This window comes from Alexandromys fortis, unplaced genomic scaffold (assembly GCF_014885135.2).
Source record: "Alexandromys fortis isolate MF-2015 unplaced genomic scaffold, M_Fortis_MF-2015_v1.1 scaffold_31, whole genome shotgun sequence".
Classification (NCBI taxonomy): Eukaryota; Metazoa; Chordata; class Mammalia; order Rodentia; family Cricetidae; genus Alexandromys; species Alexandromys fortis.
In genome coordinates, this window is record NW_026067974.1 from 14,145,047 (window position 1) to 14,162,004 (window position 16,958).

The 16,958-nt window shown below is 43.8% G+C and overlaps 1 protein-coding gene across 1 annotated transcript in view; it reads right to left on the reverse strand.

Annotated features, from left to right (window-relative positions):
• Positions 1–2,915: 2,915 nt before the first annotated feature.
• Positions 2,916–16,958, reverse strand: part of Lsm12 (LSM12 homolog) — a 24,596-nt gene continuing 10,553 nt past the window's right edge. The window contains exons 3-5 of the mRNA XM_050156530.1: positions 7,447–7,556; positions 5,695–5,821; positions 2,916–4,554 (exon numbers count right to left, since the gene is read on the reverse strand). Coding sequence (XP_050012487.1) covers positions 4,462–4,554; positions 5,695–5,821; positions 7,447–7,556 — 330 coding nt within the window. The 3' untranslated portion in view covers positions 2,916–4,461. The remainder of the gene's footprint in view (positions 4,555–5,694; positions 5,822–7,446; positions 7,557–16,958) is intronic.

Below are 16,958 nucleotides of genomic sequence, written 5' to 3' on the forward strand. Positions count from 1 at the left end.
TTTTTTTAAAGTGCTGTGTGCATGGCCATTTTGCCAACCCCAAGAACAGATTTTGAAACATGCATTCTTAGCTTCAACAGTATTAGGGAGAGGATTGGTCAGATGGCTAAGCAGGTGAAGGCTCTTGCCACTAAGCCCGACAACCTGAATTTGATCCTTGGTACACACTTGTTCCCTAACCTCCACATTTGCACAATGGCAGGTTCACACCTACAACCACAAATATAAATTTTAACAGATTATTTTAAAGTGTTATGGAGCAGTCAGCAATATGGCTCAGAACATAATCCAATGACCTGAGTTCTAGTCCCAAGATCCACGTTATGGAAAGAGAACCAATTCTTTTTTATTGTTAGTTTTTGTTTTTTCTAGACAAGGTTTCTCTGTGTAATTCTGCAGCCTGTCCTAGCATTCACTCTGTAGACCAGGCTGGCCTCAAACTCACAAAGATCCGCCTGCCTCCGTCTCCCAGGTGCTGGGGATTAAAGATGTGTGCCAACACCACCTGGCTGAGAACCAATTCTTGCAAACTGTTCTCTAATCTCCTTATTTGCCACCACAGAGAAGCAAGCATCGTAAACCAGCACGCATGCACACAACACATACACAAAATGAAAACAAGATTTCTAAGTGTCAATGAGGGACTGGCAAGATGGCTAGGTGGTTAAGGACACTTGCTCCCTTCTCTTTCAAGGTCTAAGTTGGTTCTCAGCACCCAGAGTGGCTCACCGTAACGCTTGTGATTCCCCTCCAGCTCCAGGGGATCTGCCACCATCTTCAGGCCTCATTGGGAAGAAACTAACACACTCTCAAAAATCTTAAAAGTTAAAACATCAAGGAGACTTTGTCCTCGATCACAGGTCCCAAGGGTGGTGCCACTGAACTAAGAGTCAATGTTGTGGAGCAAGTTCCCAAACATTAACCAATCAGACACCTGGACTCAAACAGCACAGATTTAGTATCAACCCCCATAGTATGGCTGTCCGATACTGGCCACTAAATAGCAGTGATACCAACATGTGTATAATGGGAGACAATGAGATACTGGTGCCAAGGTCCATGTGGGGAGGAAAGAAATGTCCCATGGGGGCTGGAGAGATGGCTCAGAGGTTAAGAGCATTGCCTGCTCTTCCAAAGGTCCTGAGTTCAATTCCCAGCAACCACATGGTGGCTTACAACCATCTGTCATGAGGTCTGGTGCCCTCTTCTGACCTACAGTCATATATACAGACAGAATATTGTATACACAATAAATAAATAAATAAACAAACAAACAAATAAATAAATAAAAAGTCCCAAAGCCAAGGAGACATGATGAAGCTGCCTGTACACACTTCATCAAAGATCACATTCTTAGATAGGTCAGCATCTTTTCAACCTACAAAATTGAACCATCTTCTCTGGAATCCTTCCCTAACCAGGGTTTTGGGACTGCTCAGGTCTGCCATCACAGGCAGTCGGGGCACTGTACACAAGTCACTGACCTAGACAAAAAACGAGCATTTTTCAGCTAATAACCAAATTCTTTGCACAGGGCCTTCATAAAGAACTCCATGAGGGACTGAGGGCAGGCATCGTCTGCCAGCACATCACTTAGTAACCTCACTTCAAATGCTCTTCACAGAGTAGGAGACAGGTTACCAGTTACAAGTGCTCACTTCAAAAAGGTGGAGTTAGGTAGAGGCCATGTAGCTACCAAAGGAGAAAGATGCCAGAAACTTACTGGTAAGCCACAGCCTTGTGGGTGATACACAGATTGAAAGAAATGGGTTAAGAGCTAGCTACGAATACACATAAACCATTAGCCAAACAGTGTTTTAATCAATATAGGTTTTGTGATTATTCAGGTCTGAGCAGCCAGGAAATGAAAGTACAGTCTCCGTTTACAGGTATACCCTTCTTTTTCACTACCCTCCCATTTTTTTGTAATAGGGTCTCACCATATATCCCAGGCCGGCCCTGAACTCAAGATCTTGTCTCAGCCTGTCAAGTGTTGGGTTAGGGGCATATCACCATACTGGATTCTGAATGGAAGTCATTTAAACATTCCAGGACTATCTGATGCATCTTCTATGCGTCTGACACTTAAATACCCTACTAACTATGCCAATTCTAGATGGGTATTTTCCATGTTCAAAATTGGGGAAATAGTTCTGAGCAGATGATAGGTCTCTCCAATTAAAAAGGAACAAAAGGCTAGGCAGTGGTGAGGCACACCTTTAATCCCAACACTCAGGCAGAAGCAGGCGGATCTCAGGGAGTCTAAGGCCAGTCCGATCTACAGAGTTCCAGGACAGCCAGAACGAAAGAGTGAAACTGTTATGAAAAACTACAACTTAAAAAAAAAAAAGGAACAAGAGAAAAGAGTTAAGGACTTGAACTCAACAGCGACAAGGTCTCTTCTCTAAAGTCTACAATTCTGTGTGAATTAAATCAAAGGTTGTTCTTTGAATTTGGCAATCAGCAAGTGATGAATGGGTTTTCTATCAAGCCACTTATAATGAATGACTGCTCTATGAATACTATTCTCTTTCTCTCTCTCTCTCTCTCTCTCTCTCTCTCTCTCTCTCTCTCTTCCTCCCTTTTAAAACATGTGTGTGCTCATGGGTGTGCCCACCACAGAATGCATATGGAGGCCAGAAGACGACTTTATGGAGTCTGTCTCCTTCCATTTTTCTGTGGGTTCCGGGAATCCAACCTGGCTCACCAGGCTTGTGCACCAAGTGCCCTTACCTGTTAAGCCACCTCCCCAGTCTAGACCCCTCCTATAGCACACTGTACTTCTGCAGGAGTTCTCAGTGGTACGAGTGGGTAAAGAGAAAAGCAGCATCTAAAGAGAAGCTGAACTCAGCAGGCATATTCTTCTACATTTCAGACCCTTCATTTGGGGGCACTAAAATACGCACAAACATGAGTGATGGTTAAAAAAATTTGGGTTTTATTGTTTTTTGCTAAACAATACCAAAAAAAAAAAAAAGTTTTTTTTTTCCATTTTGAAGGCAGGGCTTGAATTATTTAATTTTGATCCATTTATTTAATTAAAAAAAAAGGGAAAAGAGATCATGGCCAAAAAAAAATTAGCCCCACCCTACCCCCAAAGCTCTAGCCAGTCACATGAGCATCACCCATGTCCCACTCAGTGCCTGATATTCAGGTGGTAGCACTCTGCCCCATGAGACTACCCTGGAGGTGCAGGGGCATCAAGTACCAGTTTTGGCTCTCAGCAGGTTAGTCAAACCAGGCAAACTGGTGGGCTAAAGTCCAGAAATTCTTTCAAGGTTTTCTGCTCATTGGCTAAGCACATACAAACTGTCATTAGCTTGTAAGATTTCAGGGGGTAGGAGGGGGCAGAAGAGCAGGAGGATGGTAGAAGAGAAACTAGAGATTATTCAAGCTTTTCCTGGGCTAGAGGCTCTGGACATAGACTTAAGAAAGGTCGGGGTAGATCGAGTCCAGGTTTCATAGAAGAGAAAATCAGCCCGGAGGAGAAGAGCTGAGATGTGCCATGCGAGCCAGTTCTTCCTGCAGAGGCACAGGGGAGGGGCGCTGACTCCCAAGTGGAGACTGCTGAGAGTTCGTCTAGTACCATGAAGACAAAGGCAAAGGGAGTCCTGAGGTTGGGACCAAATGTGAGACGATACATACAGTTAAAGACCAGAAAGCCATCAGGACCCTCAAGGCCAATCCCATCTGCACACTGGCTCTGCAGGGCTGCAGGAGGTCCTCGCTGTGAACTAAGTCAAGTTAATCGGCGGGCTCTAAGTGGTAGAAAGGACAACACATTTTTGTTTTCAGAGGGATGAGGTGGGAAGAGTGGCCATGATCTAGTAAAAAGAGACCTGCAAGAAGCAGAAAATACTTAGAGAACATTTTAATATATATTTCCATATATATATTTAAAGTTAAGAAAAATAAAACTAATTCAAGCCATGCCCTGTGCAAAAAAAAAAGGAAAAAAAAAAAGTCAAGAAAAAAATGAAAAATTTCAAGTGAGACCTCTGTCTTCTGCTCCGGTCTCAACTTCAGAATCACAGTCAGCTTGTTACTTTTATTTTGGAAGAAAAGATGTAAAAGTTTCTTTCAATCATTCAGAAGGCAAGTATATCCACTTATAAAAACAGAATGGCAGAAACAGACTAGGAAAGGAAAGTCACAGATGAAGGACAGAGTGGAAAGGAATTTGCAAAAATAAAACTAACAAGATGACTGTTCCAGAAGGGGCTGTGAAAAGGACATGGTGGGCCGAAGTCTGTTAGTCAAGTAATGATTCAACTTTTAAATTATTCTCTTGTTCTTTTTTTGTTGGGTGTTTGTTCAAGTCTAGGTTTTCTGAAACACTGACTCTTTAGTAAGAGTCAGCAGGAAATATAGGATCCCTTCCCTCCCCCGGCCTGCCTCCGCTGAAGCCACCACCACCATCTCTGTGGCTGGATGCTGGAAGAGTCCTCCATGTCTGTGGACTCAGGATGACAGGGCAGCCTCCTTCTGTGGTTGTTGGGCTTGTGAACGCTGCAGTATCTTTTGGCTTTCCACATCTCTAAAATGTTTTTCAACCTGCAAGAGATCGAGCACCCAAGTCAGAAATAGAGATAGGGCAAGGTCTCCTTCTTATACGATCTAAGCCAGCTTAATATGCCCAGGCCTGACTATCTGTTCCATGGACCATGCAGTCAGCTTTGGCCTTGCTACTATCTACCAGCCTCCTCACCTTGCAAGGTAGGCTGGCAGGAGCCTCTAATTTCACCACATTGTGGCAGCTGAGCTAAACCTGGCTTAAGATTGTAGCTATAAACTTACACATTAGGGGTTATTATTACCAACAAAATTCCTCTTTTCTTTCTAACAATGTGTTATTTTTTTCTTATTCTTTTCTTTTTTTATTTTTTGGTTTTCCAAGACAGGGTTTCTCTGTAGCTTTGGAGCCTGTCCTGGAACTCACTCTTGTAGACCAGGCTGGCCTCGAACTCACAGAGATCCGCCTGCCTCTGCCTCCCAAGTGCTATGATTAATGGTGTGAGCCACGACCACCCAACTAAATTTTTGCTTTTTCTACAACTGTTATACTCTAGAAAGTAAGATACAACAAACAGTTCTTTTTGTTTTGTTTTTTGAGACAGGGTTTTTCGGTATTGCCCTGGGTATACTGGAACTTGCTCTGTAGACTAAGATCTGCTGCCTCAGCCTCCCCAGTGCTTGGATTAAAGTTGTGCAGCACCACTGCCCAGCAAACCTATAGTAAAGAACTTGCCTAGTGCCAGGTGATGGTGATGCATGCCTTAAATCCCAGCACTTGGGAGGCAGAGACAGGTGGATCTCTGTGAGTTCAAGGCCAGATGGTCTACAGAGCGAGCTCTAGGACAGCCAGGAACAACACAGAGAAACCCTACCTCAAAAAACCAAAACAAAACAAAACCCACTTGGAGCTAAGAGGAACAGCTCTGAGCCTATCCCACTGAACGGTCTAATTCCGTAGTCATGTGGTGAAGACACAGGGCTGACTGCTCACTCTATCCCAGACCACCAATGTTCCTATCCTCACATTGCTCGAGACACAGCAGCAGAGGCTGGTGAACAGGGCACAGGCAGGACAACTAGGAGACACCATGACTGCAGGAGCACAAGTGCCCTGCTCTGATGAGGGAGGACAAAGGCCAAGAAAGCTCCTCTCCAAAGTTTCACAGCTCCTTTACTTACTATTTTTCGTACATGGCTCAGTGCACTCCCCTCTTTGCCTTTACAATTTTCCACTTGATATGGGGGTGTAATAACAACTTCTTCCATGACTACGATGTTTTTTTCTTGCCATTTACAGTCTTTAATGCTGGAAGGAGAAGAATATAGGTGAATGTGACATCCTAGGGACATCCCATACCTCCCATCTAGTGAAGAAGTAACTTTAGAGCCAGGCATGGTGGTGCACACCTTTAATCCCAGCACTCAGGAAGAAGAGGCAGGCAGATCTCTGAGTTCGAGGTCAGCCCAGTCTATAGAGCAAGTTCCAGGATAGCCAGGGCTACCCTGTTTAAAAAAAAAAAAAAAGCCAAAACAAAACAAAACAAAAAACCTTCCAGTAGGCTGACCCCCAAGTCCCCAGCTCACTAGTCAGCCAGAAAGAGGAGCTAACAAACATCCTCCAGGCATCACTGGACAGGAAAGCAATGACACTAATGCACTATTTCGTAGGTCAAGAACTGTTAGTCTCGGGCTGGAGACATGGCTCAGTGGTTAAGAGCACCGCTTGCTCTTCCAAAGGTCCTGAGTTCAAGTCCCAGCAACCACATGGTGGCTCGCAACCATCTGTAATGAGATCTGTGCCCGCTTCTGGCTTGCAGGCAGAGTACTGAGAACACTGCATACATAATTAATAAATAAATAAATAAACAAACAAATAAATATTAAAAAAAAAAAAACAACTGTTAGTCTCAACCATCAGGGGCCTGGAGAACCATAAAACATTTGATGGCAGCCTCAGAAGTTCAAGCCAAATTACAAAAGAAAAATCAGACCTGACTTAGTGGCCTGGAACAGAGGCTTGGCAACTGCTTTCTATCCAGGGTCAGATCATGAACAGCTATGGAACTCTGCCAACACATGACACATATACAAGGAGCAGACCTACCCACTCCTGGCCTAGGGAGAAATACTATTTCTAGAAATACAGTGATCTGTACTTTGCCTCCACCCAGCCCCTGCCCTCAACCATGCAAACTGTGTTCCAACTGGCCCCACTCAATTACCAGACAGCCAGACACCTGTCAGACCAGGAAACTCCATCTGAGTTCCCACATGGGGAATCCCAGGGCAGCTGATACTAAGAGAGTTCCTTCTCATACCTGGAAATGTGCAGACACCCGGCCCCAGACAGCTCTGTTGCCAGCTGCCATCTGTGCACCAGACCCTGGGTGGCTAAACAGGGTAACAGAAGGCAGCAGGGGGGTTGAGGTGGGTGTCAAATGTTCCAGGTTTTCAGCAGTTAGGGAAGCTAGTAGAGAGTCTGACTTCTGCTGTGACAATATGTGTTTCAGGAGGAGGTAAGCAGGTGGCCTTCTGTTCTTCCTAACTCCCCGTGTTTGTCCCAAGGCACAACTAGGCAAAGTAATAAGACTTCCCTTCTTCCCTTAATAAAACCACAAGCTTTTAGAGGAAGGGACAGCAATAACAACAACAAACAAGAAGCTAATCATGAGCTCTAAATTATGGGCTACTATCACTAGAGACCCTTACAAGACAATCCAATCCCAAACAAACTTTTATAGACACACTGAAGTGACTCAGTTGTGATCACACTATTCCACCGTGCAAAGGAGTTCCAAGAGCCACATCTCCGATGCCAGTGTGCTGCATCCCTGATACATTTTCAGGAAGATGACCACCCAGAAGCCTTTCATCAGACAAACAGCCAGTATCAGCTCTAGGAAAAAGAACCCCTATGCTCCCACAACTCACGTCTTGTGAATGGTCTGGAAGAGCTGCTGGCCCTCCAGGGAGACGCCAGCACTGATTGCATAGGCCTGGCTCAGCTTCTCCTCCTTCTCCGTCCGTGCTTTGCTGGCAAGCTAGGGTGAGGGAGAGGAAAAAAGACTCAGAAAAGCATTCACCTTCATTCTTCCCAACTCAGGGAAGCAAGTCAGAAAAGATTGCTCTGGAGTCAGTTCGATTAGGAATCCAATTAAGCAAACAACAAAACACCAAATATAGGATTAAATAGTTATTATTTGCAACTCCTGGCAAACAACCTCTTTTCTGTTTTTCCTGAGGGCCTCCAATGTGCCAGACATGCACCGTGCTACCTAAGAGATTCAGCCTGAAGGAAACATGAAAACATATCACAAACCTGCAAACAGAAGACAACAAGTCCAGCGAAATAGTGACATGCAGTATTCAGGGGTAGGGAACGGCTGTGGGAAATGGTGCTTGGAGATAAACCAATGCACACACTTCTACTTAGAGAAAGCATACACTCACCCATTGCTGTGCCTCAGATGTAGAGAGGAACGTGCACTTTCACAGACCAAGGCTGAGGCACAGCTCTTGGCAACAAGGCTCAGCCTGGCTAGCAACATAGGTTCATCTAACAGCCAAGCCTAAAGTAAACTTAATCTATCGTCATTTGAGCTGAGGCAGCTCTGCCCCACTCCACCCTGCAAAAAAGGAGTGGTCAGAATTTTGCCTCTTGCCTGCTCCTTCACTGCTCCCTGGTGGATCAATCACAAACTGATCAAAGGAAATTCTGGTAAAATCTGATAGTCTACTAAAATGTTAGGAATCCTTCTGGCAAGGGTGGGTACCCTGTCAGTCTATGTTGTCTCACCTTACACTATTGCTTGCTAGAAAAATTTTGAGTGTGAGACAAAACAAATGTGTATACAAGGCGGTTAAGAAAAACAGGCAGATAATGCACCTGAAAAGAGAATGGTCTAAAGATCTTCCGGTTCCATAAACAAACAGTTAGTACATAGAACATAAACATAATGAAGCTGCAGCACACTAAATACACACAGTAATAATACTTAGGGGACACACAGTGGCTAGCCCACACATGCTGTCATTTTAGCCTCTCCAGATAAAAGTAGAAAGCATGACAAACCTCCCCTCTGATTTGAAGCCAGAGCTCACCTGGTCTTCAGATATGGACATATACAAAGACAACAGCAGTGTATTACTAATCTTGCAGGCCTGGCTGCTATTTTGGCCCCATCAGGCTACAGCTTCACAGAGGAATCAATGCACTGAGCAAGGCAATCCCGTCTGAAGTGAGAAAGTCTCGGCACTTGGAAACACTGAGTTTCTATGGAAAGAGAACGGCTGGTATGTATTTTAAGCAACAAGCAACGCTTTTTCAGGAACCAAGAAAACCCTGGTAACCAACCATGAGGGGTTTCCTTGAGTCTAGTTTTCCAAACAATGTCTCAGAAAATGAAGTCTCCAAGGAAAGAAGGATAAACCAGAGAACAGTGGCACTACTGGGAGTTGCTGGTGGCCAGGCAAGAGCTCCTTCACTGAGCTATGCTTCACCTCCTAGACAATGGACTCAACTACTCTACCCTATAGTACCTGCAATTAAGCTTTAGATACCAGTCATCAGTTTATATATTGTATTTTCATGGCAATCTGAAAGAGAATTTGCCTTCACCAGAAAGTGGTACAATGGACTCAGTTTCTCCCACAATGTCCCAAACAAGGCTGAAGCTGCAGCTTTCTTGGTACAGTGCTTGCCAAGCAAATAAGAAGCAGTGGGTTTGATCTCAGCACTGCAGACACCAGGAAGTGGTGACAAAGGCCTGTAATGATACGAGAATTAGAAGCTCAAGATCATTCTCAGCCATATAGCAAGTTCCAGGGTACCCTGGGGTATGTATGTGAGATCCTCTCTTAAAAAGACCCAACCAGGGGCTGGAGAGATGGCTCAGCAGTTAAGAGCATTGCCAGCTCTTCCAAAGGTCCTGAGTTCAATTCCCAGCAACCACATGGTGGCTCACAACCATCTGTAATGAGGTCTGGTGCCCTCTTCTGGCTGCAGGCAGACACACAGAATATTGTATTGTATACATAATAAATAAATAAATATTTAAAAAAAAAAAAGACCCAACCAACCTAGGCATGGTGGTACACGCCTTCAGTCCCAGCACTTGGGAGGCAGAGGCAGGCAGATCTCTGTGAATTTGAGGCCAGCCTAGTCTATAAAAGTTCCAGGACAACCAGGCTATACAGAGAATCCCTGTCTAGAAAAAATAATAATACCCAAACCAAAATAAATTGCTCGTTTCCTGGGCTAGAGAGATGGCTCAGCAGTTCCAGGACAGCCAGAGCTACAAAGAGAAACCCTGTCTGGGGGGAGGGAGGGAAGGGCAAGAGAATATTCCCACAAAAACAATCAACACGTGTCTCCTCGCCTCAAAACTGAGTTGGAAAAAGAAAGGCCTTGATCTTGCTTTTTATCAGGAATAAACTCACACAGAACATGGACCAGTCTTCTGTAAAGCAAATAACCATCACTCTCACCTTTACTGTTTACAACAATCTGCATATGCCTATGCTATTGTCAACTGTCAATATGCTCCAGTTATTCCAAATTAGCAAGCTGAAGATTCTTTAAAAATATTTTTTTTAAACTATTATTGATTGATTGATTGATTGATTATGTGTACAGCATTCCTTCCAAGTGTGCCCGCATGCCTGAAGGGGGCACCAGGTCTCATTATAGATGACTGTGAGCCACCATCTATAATTGCTGGGAATTAAACTCAGGACCTCTGGAAGGGCGGCTAGTGCTCTTAACCACTGAGCCATCTCTCCAGCCCCGGTTAATGAATTTTTAAATGTACTAAACCTTATCGGGCCCAAGAGAGGTACTTGGTGCCTTTGCCACTGGGGATAACTCATTAGTTCTCTCTGGTCTTCAGTCAAGAACCTTCAATTTGGGGCTGGAGAAATGGTTCAGAGGTTGGGAGCACTGGCTTCCAGAGGTCCATTAACTACCATCACCTATCTACCCTAGCTTAGTATCTATGCTAGCTGCTGGCTTTGCTACCAATCAAAACAAGCACTAACCAGTCAGCACCTCAAAAACTAAGCACTCAAGTGTAAGAGCGCACTACATTCAGGCAAATCCACAAGTACAAGTCACTAATAGAAGGGGGCTTAACTGAAATGATGGACCTGACAACCTGCACGAGCTCGCCCCCCTTTTACTGTGTATTATTCCCACTGAAACAAGTTAACTTCTACAAACCAGAGCTTCCTTCTGAGGCCACTTTATAAATACCATCTAGATGTGGGCAAAGAAAGAAAACCACATGAATGTGATAACCAAACAAAGCACATCGAGAGTAAGTGGCTCTGAGCTGGCAAGATAGTTCAGTGGGTAAAAGTGCTTGCTGCCAACCTCAGTGACCTGAGTTCAACCCCTAGAACGCACAAGGTGGAAGGAGAACCAGCTCCTGCAAACTGTCCTCTGACTTTCACTTGCATGCACATGTGCACCCACATACATACAAAACATGTAAAAATTAAAATATTTATATTAAGTATCTCCTAACCAAGTGATTTAATGAATATGAGAACACACAGCCCCTTGTGTACTCAGTGACATGTAGGGGGAAAGAAGACGCTAAGAAAACCCAAGCAATATATACTTCATTTTGTTGCCAGCTGAGCCATCTTATTTCCATACACCCAAGAAAGCACAAGTGCTGTGGGTACTCCAGAGGGATTCCTACTGCAAACATTTAACAGACCGCGACAGCTGACAGGACAAGCAGAGTCCAGGGAGAAACCTGCCGGTGTGACCTACTGACTTCACCATGCCACTCTCAGCTTGCCTTCCCTCTGTGTTTGGGTCTGTATTTGCAGCTGCCCTTGCAGAGGGGTTAGGAAGCAATGCAGCTGTTGTCTGAAACGGCTGGTGCTGCCTGCAACCCTGGTGGGATAAAGTGCAGACCAGAGTAGCTAAAAACGATCATCCTAAGAAACCTTACTCCTGGCTCTTTCAGAGCTGAAGCATGCTCTTAAGACCCCCTTCCCCCTTTAAATTTAACTGGATTTGTTTTGTTTTCTTCAAGACAGGCTTTCTCTGTGTAACAGAGCCTTGGCTGTCCTGGAACTTGTCTTGTAGACCAAGTTGGCCTTGAACTCACAGAAATCTGCCTGCTTCTGCCTCCTGAGTGCTGGGATTAAAGGCATGCGCCATTGCCTGGCTAAATTTAACTGATTTTTATGTGTATAGGTGTTTTGCCTGCATGTAGGTGTGTACACAAGAAACATGCCTTGTGCTCAGGGACCAGAAAGGGGTGTCAGATGCCCTGAGACTGGAGTTACAGACAACTGTGAACTGTCATATAGGTACTGGGAATTGAACCTAGGTCCTCTAGAAGAGCAGTAATGGTTGACCACTGAGCCATCTCTCCAGCCCCTTGGAAGCCTTTATGATGCAGGGTTTCAGGACACGTAACTCAGGCTGGCCGTGAACTTGCAAGCCTCCTTCTTGATTCTGAGTGATAGAATTACAGATTTGTGCTACTAAACCCACTGGAAAATTCTTATTCTTCGCTAGCACCAAGCAAGCTCTCAAAAAGATGCCTTCCAAATATAAATATTTCCACATCTGTTTCCTAGCTCAAAGTTCCACAGATACTACTCTGGGCCAGGTGCATATACCTGTGCACCCCCAGTTTCATGGGAGGAAGGCTAAAGTGGTATCCCTTGAGCCTAGAAGTTCAAGGCCAGGTTGGCCAACATGGCAATTATTTAAAGCATGTGCAAACAATCAAGAGGGAGGGAGGGAATAAAGAAAGGAGGGAGAGGAGAAAAAGATCGTCATTCAACCCTGGACAGCTGGAAACAAAAATAAAGTTCCCTAATGTGAAGTTGTGTCCTAGAATACATAATGCTGAATCAAATGGGAATGGTAGAGCCAAAAATGTCTGTCAGTGAAAACTAAAATTCTAAGATCTAATTTTGAATGAAAATTTATGCCAGGCTATGCACCAAGACAAAATTAAACACTTAATACTCAAATAACCCTATGAAATAGGGACTAAAACTAATGCATTTGATAGATGAAGAAGCTAAGGTACAGGTGACAAGAAAATTGCCCCAAATTACCAAGTCCTAAGTGGTAGGGTCTAGATTTGAACCTGGGCAGGCTGGTTCCAGAACGTTCCATTTTTACCAGTGCTGGAGATGAACTCAGGGCTTCACACATGCTGGTAAAGTGTTTTACCAATGACAAACTCCCAGCCCCCCAAGCAAGTGCTCTTGACCACTGTACTCTAGTGTCACCAGCAAGAGTGAACTCTAGGGCTGGTGAGACAGGGCTCAGTGGGTACAAGCACTTGTTTGTCATCATGCTGGACGATCTCTGTGTAAGGGAGCAACTCCCTTAAGTTGTCCTCTGACTTCCACGTAAGCACTGTGTGCCATGGGAGTGCTCCAAATACAATCAAATAGACACAAATTTACTTTAAAGAGGAAATATGACATCTAGACTAAATTTTAAAACAGAAAAAGGAAAAAAAAAGAGTTGTCTAACCATGCTTGCAACCCCAACACTTAGGAACCTAAACCAGCTTGGCTACAGAGTAAGGTCCTTCCTGTCTAAAAAAACAAACAAAAGAGAGTGAAATCCAAGGCTGGCTAGAGTTGCAATCTCTAGAATCAACATGGTGGAGCAGAAAACTGACTCCTTTCACCTCCACACATGCACATACAATTCTGAAAATAAATTCTTAAAATGCAAAATTTTAAGTCTAAATTACTGTTGAAAATAGTTATAAATTTGAATACATAGATATCTAGGTACCAGCAGGATGCTAAGAGAGTAAGAGTGGTTGCTGTGAGAACCTGGTGACCTGAGCTTGATCCCTGGAATCTGAGATGGAGGGAACTACCACAAAGCTGTATTCTGAGCTCCACAATCACATACACAAAACATCACGTACACATTAATAAAAATACAATATTCCAGCCAGGCGGTGGTGGTGCACACATGTAATTCCAGCACTTGGGAAGCAAAGGCAGGCAAATCTCTGTGTCTGAGGCCAGCCTGGTCTACAGAGTGAGTTCTAGGACAATCAGGGCTGTTACACAGAGAACCCCTGACTCAAAAAGACAAACAAACAAACAACAACAACAAAATGTGCCTATAACCCTCTGAGCTGAACTACAGGCAACTAACAGATTCCGAGGAGGGACAGGAAAACTGCCTTCAGTTTATAGCAATCAATAAACTTACCAGGCTCGAGCAACAGTACCAAATCCTTGACTGCCAAATGTCTTAGTTAAAATCAAAGGGTCATAAAGCCACACGACTGCAGGAAACACACCTAAATGTGTGTATTCATGAGTGTGTGCTGGGGGGCTTCGATAACAGAACAAGAAAAAGGTAGAAGATTGGGATCAGAACAAGAAAAAGGTAGAAGATTGGGATGAGAACAGAATACTGTATAAATAAATGAAAATGTCAAAGAACAAATTAATAAAACAATAAAGAATTTTACAGAGACCAACATGATGTCAAGAAAAGCCCTATAGGAGGCTGGAGAGATGGCTCAGCAGTTAAGAGCATTGCCTGCTCTTCCAAAGGTCCTGAGTTCAATTCCCAGCAACCACATGGTGGCTCACAACCATCTGTAATAAGGCCTGATGCCCTCTTCTGGCCTTCAGGCATACATGCAGACAGAATAATGTATACACAATAAATAAATATTAAAAAAAAAAAAAAAAAGAGCCGGGTGGTGGTGGCGCACGCCTTTAATCACAGCACTCGGGAGGCAGAGGCAGGCAGATCTCTGTGGGTTCGAGACCAGCCTGGTCTACAAGAGCTAGTTCCAGGACAGGCTTCAAAAACCACAGAAAAACCCTGTCTCGAAAAACCAAAAAAAAAAAGAAAAAAAAAAAAGAAAAGTCCTACAGCTGGGCAGTAATGACGCATGCCTTTAATCCCAGCATTCCGGAGGCAGAGGCAGGGGGATCTCTGGTCTACAAGAGCTAGTTCCAGGACAGGCTCTAAAACAAGAGCAAAACCCTGTCTTAAAAAAAAAAAAAAAAAAAAACCTATAAACATAGCAATCTACTTACAAAAGGTAATGAATAAAAGGAGGTGTTCTTGTGAGATCTAGTTGCCTCCACACCCCTCATTTCTGCAGCCCAGGAGGACTGCCATGACTCCCAAGCCAGTCAAGACCTTGCTGAAAACCCTGAGTAAGGCTGCTGACAACACTCTTGCCTCTGTTCAACCCATTCCCTCTGCAATGCACTCAATAACCTTTCTTTTAAGTAAACAAAATGTATGTGATCTCCTTCAGCATTCAAAGAATACAGATTCTATAATAGCCATTTATTTTGGCTGATAAGAATAGGTATATCTGTTGGGCAGTGATGGTGCAGGCCTTTAATCCCAGCACTTAGGAAACAGAGGCAGGCGAATCTCAGTGAGTTCAAGACCAGCCTGGTCCATAGAGTTAGTTGACAGAGAAACCCTGTCTCAGAAAGAAAAAAAAAAAAGATATGTCACTCAAACCACCATTTCTTGAAGTTCCAGGACTACAGCAAGGCAAGTCCAAGGGAAGCCTTGTGAACTTAACAGTAAGATACAGTAAATGTTTCACTGCAATGAAAAACAATACAAATCCAAGTTGCTGGGATACTGTAAAATCCACATACTGCAATCACAGTACAGGTAACCAGATTTCAGTCAATCAATACATATTACAGGCAGAATTTTATCTTTAACTAGTTTAAAACAAAACACCATGTTGGCAAAGCCAACCGCTTTTATCATATGCAATCATATCATAAAATATTGTTCACAGCAGCTCCTGAGCACTGACAACAATTTCAGAGTCCTAAGATTCTGAAACCATGGTTTGTTGTCAAGAACCTATCATGTCAGAGAGAAACCCAACTGAATGTAAGCTCATGAATGAAACTGACCTCAATACTCTCTCCAAGAACATCTGCTCAAACACAACCATCTCTCAATGCGGCCATTAAAGTTCTGTGAGGAAGTCAGAGCAGTAGGTAAGCTCTAAAGCGCCAGATAGTAGATATTACTTTAACATCATGGGCAGAGAAGGCAGCTTGTAGGTTGTTTCAAAAAAGCAATATGAGGTCTGGTGCCCTCTTCAGGCATGCACACAGACAGAATATTGTATGCATAATAAATAAATAAACAAATATTTTTTAAAAAGCTATAAAATCCAAGCTTTCCTTTAGCCAATGATCTCACTGCCTCTTCTCCCCCCCTTATAAATTTTACTGTACACCGAGGTATACAATATGTTATAAACACAGATAGTAAGGGATGACTATAGTGGCTGAGTTTACATATCAGAACAGACTTGGCAGTGCACAGCTATGATCCCGTCCTTTAGACAGCTGAAGTAGGACAATTATAAGTTCCAAGCCAGTGTTTGTGCTTTCTCCCAAAGAAAACGATTGTTGCCCCCTTTCATAGGTGTTATTCTCAAGCTCATTCTTGTTACCCTGAATCTCACCAAGTTAATGTACCTAAGAAGGACAGTATGCTTATCATGCACAAAGACCTGGATTCAATTGCCAGAATACCCCTCGAAAATGCTGTCATCCCTCAATACTCCCAACAAATGTGAGATTCCTCAGAGCAAGGGAAAGGGCTTAATCATCCTGACATTTCCCAGTCCCTGGGAAGAAGGGAAAATAAGAGAAAGGTGGACAAAACCAATCAAAAAGCTAACAGGTCCCAGCAGTTAAATGACGTATATGATCACTCAACTCCTTAAAAGTCCTTCCAGGGCAGGGTACACACATCTAGTTCCCCCCAGGAGGCTGAGGCAGCAGGACAGGAAGCAGGAAGAGACTCATGTCCCCACCTAAAAAGAGGAAAGCAAATCTTCGCAAGCTCCAAATTCTATCACACCATACTTTTGGTATAGTGTGTGGATCCTTTTACTTTCCGTCTCCAAGGAAATTTCTGGCATTTCCCTAAGCTAGTCTAGAAATTCCAGTGCTAGAATGAACTCATCACTTGTTCTTTGCCATAAACTAAGCCAACTAGAATATCTTCTCAACACTAGGAGCACAGCACCACTGGACCCACCATAAAATCCATACTCTTGAGCCGGGCAGTGATGGTGCACGCCTTTAATACCAGCACTTGGGAGGCAGAGGCAGGAAGATCTCTATGAACTCGAGACCAGCGTGGTCTACAAGAGCTAGTTCCAGGACAGGCTCCAAAGCTACAGAGAAACACTGTCTCGAAAAACAAAACAAAACAACAAAAAATCCATACTCTTAACAATATTTATGACCTGGCCAGGCGGTGGTGGCGCACGCCTTTAACTCAGCACTTGGGAGGCAGAGGCAGGCAGATCTCTGTGAGTTCGAGACCAGTCTGGTCTACAGAGCTAGTTCCAGGACAGGCTCCAAAACCACAGAGAAACCCTGTCTCGAAAAACCAAAAAAAAAAAAAAAAAAAAAAT